The sequence below is a fragment of the Indicator indicator genome, chromosome 10, assembly GCF_027791375.1.
Source record: "Indicator indicator isolate 239-I01 chromosome 10, UM_Iind_1.1, whole genome shotgun sequence".
NCBI classification, from domain to species: domain Eukaryota; kingdom Metazoa; phylum Chordata; class Aves; order Piciformes; family Indicatoridae; genus Indicator; species Indicator indicator.
In genome coordinates this window covers 973,974-983,377 of record NC_072019.1, presented here as the reverse complement: position 1 = coordinate 983,377, position 9,404 = coordinate 973,974, and the positions used below count along the sequence as shown (strand labels likewise).

At 53.9% G+C, this 9,404-nt stretch overlaps 1 protein-coding gene across 1 annotated transcript in view; it reads right to left on the bottom strand.

The window, feature by feature from the left end:
* Positions 1-9,111: 9,111 nt before the first annotated feature.
* The window catches only part of MTA1 (metastasis associated 1), an 85,724-nt gene continuing 85,431 nt past the window's right edge, over positions 9,112-9,404 (bottom strand). The window contains exon 21 of the mRNA XM_054384187.1: positions 9,112-9,250. Coding sequence (XP_054240162.1) covers positions 9,112-9,250 — 139 coding nt within the window. The remainder of the gene's footprint in view (positions 9,251-9,404) is intronic.

The window sequence follows — 9,404 nt, the reverse complement described above, 5'->3', positions numbered from 1 at the left end:
CGGGGGCTGCACCCCTGCATCAGCGTTCCGCAGGTTCTGCCCGGGGGTTGGCAAACAGGAAATCTGCCGCTGCTGAAAGCGAAGCCGCTGCATTATTCATCAGCCGGCAGCCAGGCTCTCCTCCGCCTGCCGCCATTGTCATCCAGTGCCTTCTCTGGCTGGCAGCAGCTGGCGCGGCTGCCATCGCCGCGCACGGACAGCCCTGGGCAGGCAGCTCAAGGCTCCTCCACGGGATGGGGTGACCCCGACCTGCAGATTTCTCCCTCGGCTGTGCACCCCGCTGGGTCAGCAGGACCCAGGCGTCGCCGTCACTCGGCGCCCAGCTGCTGTCACAACAATGCAGCCCTTTGTGGGCTGGAGGTCCCCGCGCAGGGGCAGGTGGCGATGGTGCCCCTGGGACGCCACGGCCCCGGACGGCCCCAGGGAGGGGTGGCTGAACCCTGCGGCCCCAGGATGGAGCCGGCGTGCTCAGGCCCCAGCCAGCAGCCCCCCCTCGCTGTGCTAGCAGCCGCCAGGAGTAAGGCAGGAGCTGGGGATTTGTAAGGCTATTGATTGTGGGAAGGCCAACTGCCTCTGCAGCACCCAATGTGTCTGCTGCCCTTAAGGTACCCCACAGCAGCAGACAGATGCCAGCATGGCACCAGCACCGTTGTCTCCACGCTCACATCAGCTCCTGTCCCACACTGAGAGGGACATCCTAAACACGGTCTGCTGGCTAAAGCTCAGCTGGTGTCCCAGCCCCAGGGGCTGGGGAGGCAGGAGGATGAGGAGGGAATGCAGCCACCTGACAGTGTGTGTGGGACAGCCACAGGTGAGGAAGGCCTGGGCTTAAGGCATGCTGCAGAAGCAGAACCCAGCCAGGCTGTCGCTCTCCAAGGGCTTTTCACACATAGAGGCTGGGAGGAATTAAAACAAATCACCTCAAGGTGTGAATCCCTGCCTGCAAATGCGCTAAATCCCAAGCGGATATGCTCGTCCAGGAGCAAAGTGGCTTTAGCTTGCTGTATCTTAATCTGCCCTGGTTTAGGCTTGGCATGCTCCTGCACTGAGGGCAGAGCTGTCTGGGGCCATGGGGCCAGCGGGTGACTCGGGTGACACTGGCTGAGCCAGCAGGACTGGCATGGCTCCTCTAGTGCCAGGCATGGGTGTGCACCCATGGGACAAGCTGCTGCTGAGGGGTACGCAGCAGCACGATGGCACACAGGGACATCCTTGCACTGCATTTCCAGACAGCTGCATCAATACCCAGGCTGGGAACATATCTGCCACTGTGCCAAGGCCCGGAGAAGCAGGCTGAGGACCAACCCGAAGAGCCATTTTCAGCAGATGATGCAGAAATGTGGGGCTCCATCCCTGCCCAAAGACCAAGCTGGGGTTTCCCTGCCAGCCAAAACCAGTTTTCAGCACCCGGGGGAGGATTTTGTTGTGGATCATGCACCCTGCAGCCATACCCAGGGGCATCCCTGCCAAAGGCACTGTCCCCTCTGGCCCTGCTCCCCCCACCAGGAGCGGGTGACCCAATTTCCCTCCAATGGCACCCAGCTCCGCGCAGCCTCAGGGTTTCCTGAGCCGCTGTGGCCAGCTGGCTCCCTGGCCCAGCACACATCGCCTGGCAGGCACTGACCTCTGATCTGCACTGATCTGCCTGTGCCTGCAGTTACTCAGGGAGTGTGGGGGCACAGAGGGGAGAGGCCATGGAGCGCCTGGCAGCCCAACATCCCCCTCCCCAATAAAGCCAGGACCACGCAGTCGGGGCTCTATAACCCAAGCCCTTCCCACAGGGATGCTGCATGGAATGGAGTGGAGGCTGTGTAGCATCCCCCTTCCCAAGCAGGACTGAGGCCAAAGCAAACCCAGATCCCAAAACTGGTGCCAGCACACACAGTCACCTCTTGGGCAGCATCAACCACCCCCAGGGCCAAGGGGAGCTGCAAGATGTGTGGGTGTGGGGTTTTGCTGATGGTGCAGGGCAGTGAGGCAGGAATTGTCTATCTCCTTTGAAAGATACAAGGCTCTTTGGGACCTCTGTCTAGGGCAGGTCAGCTGGAGAGCTTTGCAGGGAGATTACGGGAAAGTAAAGAATAAATAAGGAATAACTCCCCTCAGGCTGCTTCTCCTTTGGCTCACCTCTCCCCCTCCCCATGCTGCCTCCCCTCGACTCTTTCTTCTTCCTTCAGATGCAAATACCACAAAAACTCACACACCCAGACTGGGCTGCTCACATGGGGAGCTGGGGCTGGAAAGCCTTCCTCTACGCACTGCTGCTTGTGTGTCTCACATTTTCTGGCACCTAGGATCAGCTGGATTTGTTACAGGGCAAGAAGAAACCTGGGAAAGAAAATATCCGATATAAAAGGTTAAGGAAAAAAAAGTTCCACTGCTGGCTGGGTTTGCCCTAAGACTGCTGCCCATGCATGGGCTGCAGACCCTCAACTGGTGCATCACGAGCACCCACCCACTCAGACTCCCCCATCCCTGTGTGAAGGTCTCCCTAGGGTGACACACTGAGCCCTTCTGTTGGCCCTAAATCTTTCACACCCCTGGATGCAGCCTGTTACCAGGTGCTCAGGGTGACAAATGCCAGAGCAGCCACAGGCCACAGGATGCAACAGCCACTGGCCACCGGCTGCCCCAGCTCTGTCCCTGCTTTGCCATGGTCCTTGCTGTTGGGCAGGAGCTTCATGGTCAAACTGGTCAGGATGCCATCTGTGGCAGCAGGTGCTGAGGGATGTGCCAGAGGAGCCAGGCAAAACATTTACTATTTTATTTTTTCTGCAAAGCCCTCCTGGGTGTGCAGCACTGCCAGCCTGGATCCAGTCAGCCTCTGTCCTGAGGCTGGGCTGCACAGGGGGTGAGCAGGGCAGCACCCTGCCTGCTTCCTAACACAGGGAGGCCAGGGCGAGCTGGGAGAAGGAGACAGCCACACGCAGAACACAGCCCACCCAGGGCAGGTGCTCGGCCTTGCTACCAAAGGTTGGCTGCACGATAAGCAATACAACTTGGAAAGGGGAGCCTGGGGGCTTTGGCTGAAGTGGCAAGAGATGGGACAGTGGAGGATCTGAGGAGAAGTATCCCAAGGGGCTGGCAGGAGCTGGGTCTCATCAGGCAGCACATGCCACTGATCAGTGCTCAGCATGTCAGCACCTGGCCCTGGCACCCACTATCTGGAGCTCCAACCATCCACTTGTTGCTTCTCTCCTTTAAAAGGCATTTGAGCCGCCGTGGTTATCGGGCAGGGCAGATAGCGCTGTCACGCCTCTGACAAACGGCTCTACAGACATCCCACTTGCCCTTGCAAGCAGGAGTGGATGTCCCCCTTGTCCCCATGTCCCCTTCCCAAAGGCCTGCAGCTGCCAGCTCAGCGGGGGCCAGCAAGCATTCCAGCAGGCTGCACGTGGATGCCAAGGATGCAGATACTCGGTGTGGAGCACGCGAACCTCCATTGAGCAGTTGGGACACCTCCACGGGGCTGGATGCAGAAGCCTAGAGGGCAGTGCTATAACCAAAAAAAGGCAGCAAAGCAGCTGGAGAAACACAATGAGCATGGCTCTCAACCCCCTAGTAGGGCTGGGCACTGTGTTGGGGCTGCAGCCAGCCCCAAATGACAGTGGAGAAGCTGTGCAGGGTGTGACTGGCACTGGCAGTTCTCCCCCTGCTTTTCAGGGGAAGGAAAGAGTGTCCTGGGGGACAGCCAATGCTCAGAGCTGGGCTTCAGTGGCAAAGTTCAGCTCCTGGCTGTGTGAGGCACCATGGGGCAGTTTGTCATTAGGTTCTCCCTGTCCTGTGGCCCCTCCCAGACACACTGTGGCCAGAGGTCAAGCTGTCCATGGTGCAACACAGTTCTGGAGGCCAGCATGGCAGCAGGACCAGTGTGTACAGCAGCTGCTCCATTTCGTTGTCTGTGCTCCACCTGCATACCACCTCCAGGACACAGCTCTTAGTGAGCTCCCTGGGGTAGGGACAGGGCTGGATGCACACAACCCAGTGCCTCATGGGTGCTGTGATGTCCCCACAGCACTGTCTGCTCCTTCAGCAGCACAAGGGGGAAGATTCCCCCATGAGGGCTCACTTGCCCAGCAGACACAATGAGCATCTTCCCAGGAAATGAGTGTGCCAACACCTACAGCTCAGCTCCAGGTCTCTGTGCTCCCCTGCACAGAGGCAGCTAAAGTGCAGGCAGCAGGGAATCAACTCACTCCTGCTTAGATGGAAAAGTCTCTGAACTTGGCTGAAGTCCTCCAGCAAGAACCTGTAAATCTGCTCACCATGATGCTGCCAGCATCCCACCAAGCACTGGATCCAGGTGGAGAGTCCCTGTGCAGGCTGGAGGGGAGGAAGCTGTCTGCAGAAAGATGCTGAATTTACACTCCTCGTGCTCAGCCCAGGAATGCGGTGAATGAATTCACAAAGCCTAGGGCAGGAATCGAGAGTGCTTCAGCCCTGGCCTTGCCTGACTTTCTTCCAGGCTGAAGAGGAGATAGGGACAAGCTCCTGGCCTCACAGCCCATCTGAATTTACTGTGTGCCTCTTGGTGCAAGAGCTTTCCCCTTCCCAAGAGCCTGCATGGGTGAAATGTGATCATCAGAGGCTGTTTTTTTCACTGAGTTTCAACACTGGCTGAGCAGAGCAAAATCCTTCTGCTCAGTCCCCAGGAAGGGAAGGGAAGGCAGCAGGGATATGAGGACATGGGGCACACCAGCCTCTTTCCTTGGGGAGGGAAGTAAAGACCACACAGGCTCAAGACCCACTCGTGTCCTGAAGATGGGGATCACAGCCACAGCAGAGCCCATCACAACTGGCTTTTGCAGGCTGTGCCAGAAAAGTATTGACTCAAAAGTGCATTTACAGGAAAACAAACTCTTGCCAGCTAGGGAGGGCTGTCAGGCCAGGGCTTGTCTTTCTGCAGCACCCTCCTTTCTCCCTCTAACACTGCTGCCAACACTTAAAAGTCTCTTAAAGCCTGTACCCTCTTGATGAATTAAGAAAGGCAGAAGAGATGTAGGGTAGAGTTTCCATAACTGTATCAAAACTCTTCCTCCTCCTTGACTTTGTTCTTGGTCTTGTCTTAAATCCCTCTAGCTTGCCCAGCTCCCACAGCACTGCTTAGCACACCAGCACAGGCATGCTGCTGAGCAGGTGAACTCTGCCTTCCTCCTCCGCACCTCAGTGGTGGAAAGCAGCTCCCCCATGATGCAAACTGACCCTCCGAGAGAGAGACTCAGGCTTCCCAAGGCCTGGCTTGTGTAATGCTCTCACCCAGAGCCAGAGCCTGCAGCAGAGCTGGCACGGGCTCCAAATTTCCATTTCAAAGGAAATTTCAGCCTGTATTTTGCCTTGCAGCTCTCCAGTAGTGTCCCGGTTACAGCCCTCCTCCCACAGCAGGAATGCCAGGTTCAGGATTGTTAGTTTTGGTCATGCTTTGCTGTTTTTCCACACTATTTCAACAGTGCTGTTACAGACAGTGCTCTGCTTTCATGTTACAGCAGAGGATCATAGGGAGCTGCTACTGACAAGCTGGTAAAATGCAAAATGCAAAATGCAAAGTGAAAAAAAAAAAAATCCAGAGTTCCACAGAAAACCAAAAAACCAGAAAAAAAACGTTCCCATGAAGTATTGTAGGAATGTTCAGATTTTTGTTTTGTTTTCAGAAGACTTCCCTGAGCAGCTCCCTGCTGCTTTTAAGCCTGTGAAAGGCAGAGAGCCTGGAGGGCAGCGTGCTCCATCCACGTGAGCAGGAAGCACAGCCCTCCCCAAGGGGCAGGAGGGGAGCCTGTGACAGGGCTGCTCCCACCTCTGCCAGGCAGAACACCAAGTGAAGGATGGGGACGTCAGGGACACAGGGCTCATGGAATAGCCAAACGCCTGTGGCAGAACTTACTACAGGCTGAATATGCATGTAGTAGAACTGACCTGTGCCAGGTGAGTGAGAGCTTGCAGATGCCAGGCTCTGCACCATGGAGCCAGCCCAGTGCCTCGCACTGCCAACCCATCGCTATTTGTTCCCTACAATCTCAAGGGCTCTTCAGGAGGTGGAAGCAGAGGAGGGAAAGGTCACTGGAAACGGGACACTGCCCCAGCTGTGCACACTGCACACCTTTGATTTCTTCTACAAGCTCTACAGCAGGAGGGGGAATAATCCTGCAGCAGCAACACACCGTGCCTGCAGCAACAACACATCAGCACAGCCAGCTTAAGAACGTGACAGCTCAGGCTTAGGTAGGTCAGTGGTGAGACCTACCATTCCCTCTGCACTTCCTCAGCCAGCATTAAGTATCTTCCAGCCCCTCCTCCCAGGCTGGTACAAACATAAGCAGTGAAACACAAGGGAGTGAGGTCTGCTCCTGCTCACTGAAAAACAGGATCCATATTAAACGGCACACAAAGGATCCTGATCCTTCAAAGTCAGGGCAGCCCAGGATATTTTCTACTTGCCTGGACTGACTCCCAGAGTAATCTGTGGAGCTGCTCCAAGAAAGCTTTTATGTTGCTGGAAACTGCAGAGCTGGCACCCCCACGTGGTGACTCCAAGCCCGAACAGCTTCTCCGAGTCTCATGAATAATTCATCCACCAAACAAAGTAACCAAAGCGTGCTCCCAGCACCCAGGGATTTTGAAGCTCCTAGCAGACCAAGGCAGAGTACAGACCCCAGCTACAGCCGAGGCATCAGCTCCACATCCCACTGCAGAGAGGCTGAACCCAATTCAGGCACTGCCTTTTTTCAAAGGGATCTCTTCAGCTTTCATTTTGCAATGAATCTCTGAGATCTTTCCCTCTTAGAGAAAAATCAAGCATCACAAAACTTTCCTGCCATCAGCAGCGTTTCTTGTGTCAATCCTAGAGCCTGATGGAGGTGAAGGAAAATTACGAAATGTCATCAGGGCAGTCCTGCACCATTGTTCATGGCCTGGAGGCTTCTATATAGTAAGCTTGGAGCCCTTCCTACATAGCAAATCCTTCAGGAACCAATGTCCCCTCCTGCTTTAAAGTGAAGGATAGGAAAATGTCACCAGCAGTCCAGGACACACAGCATCTGCTAAGTTGCAGAGCTACTCACAGCCACAGAGTAAATCTTACCACTCCTGAGCAGCAAATGAGACCAAACCCTGAGCTTGTTTTGCTCACCCCAGTCAGGAGTGACGCAGAAGTGAAGCAGCACTTCAGTGGCAGTGGGTCCAGCTGCTGACCCCCAGGGATTTTGCTCTGCCGTATCCCAGAGCCATGCCCCTGAGCAGCACCATGCACAGAAGGTTCATTCAGAGCCCTGGCACTGCATTTGCTGCCACATTTGAGAGGAGGGAGAGAGGGAGGCAGCCATGGCCTGAAGTGCTGGATATGTTTAAGCTGCACAGGAGAGGAATGAAACTGAGCAACTCTCGCCCTGCACTGGCTGCACAGGCACACGCCACAGGTAGGCAAAGGCTTGAGAGCGGAACACAGCTCTGGGGTGTGAAGAAAGGAGCACAGAGGAGTGCGCTGGCCCCGGGACACCCCCAGCTAGGGTTCCAGCAGCTGTTTCAGAAGAGACAAAAAGCAGATATTTCACAAAAGCTCACTTTCCAGGTTTATTAAGTAAAGTTAACTGAATTGTTTTCATTTTGTGGGGATTCCTTTCCATCTAACCCGGTGGGTTAGCAGAGTTGCACAGAATCACAGATAGGACTGTGATAACCCAAATACAACTTTGGCTCATCTCACCGCTGACACATATGGAATGACTCGGGGGTTATTACATGCTGTGTCTGCTGGAGGCAGGTACATGTACAGATCAGCACAAGTTGCAAATGATAGCTTACATCCTTTCCAAACAGAGCAGGGCATCCGGCAAATGCACTGCAATGAGAAGACACATGAAGAAGAAATCATACAGACTTGCAAATACATAAGAAGTTCAAGAGATGCAAGAAACCTCAAACACAAGAAATGTCAAGGGGAGGGGAACCCACTTAATTTCAGACACAATGTGTTCAAATAAAAACCCAGCTGTAATTGAAATTCCCTTCAAAATGGGAAACGTACAGTAACGCAAGTAAAGAGAAACCAGGTCTTGCCCTGGGAGAGATGTGTCCAAAAACACTGATGCACAAACAGGTTCAGAGTTCTAAGCAAAATGTCCCTGGGCATTGGTGTACTTGACTCTTGGAGCCAGAGCAAAGCAATTCATTACACTTGCTGGACTGCTGGGCCTACTGCTGGGCTCTTGGTGGTATACCAGCAGGTAGGATTCCAGATGTCAGAGAGAAGGCAGCACACAAACTGCTGGTTACTGGGAGAAATACCACGGACAGATCTCTAGAGTAAGGTCACCTAACTCTGGGAAGCCTGGCCTCCACTGCACACAATGTTAGTGTAATGTTCTGCAAGGTTCTTCAGTTCTTAGCTCACTCCTTTCTCAGCCTGAGTTGTTTCTGTCTTGTGCATGAGCACAACTGGCCGTGCAATCGATCCAAAAAACATTAAGGGACAGGACCAAAGAAAGCTGGCTGAACCTGGGGCTGGCTTTCAGCTCCTATTCCCAAATATCAGTTAAAGGTTGGAAATTTATCTACAAAAGAAATAATATAAATGAAATAAAAAATGGCACCATCCACAAAATTAGAAAAAAGAAAAGAAGAAAAAAAGAAGAAGAAAAATCTTACAACACAGCCTCATAAAAATGGCTTTGCAACAAGAGCTCAGTCACAAAATGAAGGGTTCTAGCTCTTCAAACATCAGAAGAGGAAAAACAAAGCTAAAAAGTACTAGTCCACATTCTCTTAATAAGTTAAACTTACTTTCCCTCCCCCTGGTCTACAAAAGGGGTAGAAGAAAAGGGGAAAAGAGACTACCAAAAATAAAAGAAGAAAAAAATTAAAATAAACTGGGAGGGGTGGGGGGGAAAGGAAAAAAGTGAGAGAAGGAGAGAGAGCACGCGAGAGAGAGCAGTCTGTGGTCAGGGGCTCAGAGCAGGGCTGAGTTCCTTTTAAGGGTGTCAAAGATGCAAAACGGTTCCTCAAAAGTTCCCTCTCTTCGACAGTTAGTTCCACGCTGTAGCCATAGAAACTCAAGTATAGATTGGAGGAGAGATTCTCGGCGGCAGCCGCGCCGCCAGCCGGAGGGCCGCCCCGGGCGTGCTAATCCTCAATGATGATTGGTTCGTCGTTCATGGGCTGGCGGAGCTGCACCGCCTGCAGGGGCCGGAGGATAATCGGCTTGTAAGGGCGTCTGGCGGCTCGCTTGGCTTCGCAGGAGGAAAGCAGCTTGCGGATTTTCCTGCAGACAGCAAGGAGGAAAGGCACGGGTTACACACAGGCTGAGGCGCTGCAGGGTGCTCCCAGGCTGCACACACACACAGGCTGCTCGCCAGCGGGACTCGAGAGAGTCCAACGGAGGGCTCCAGGGACTGGAGCACTGCCCTGTGAGGAGA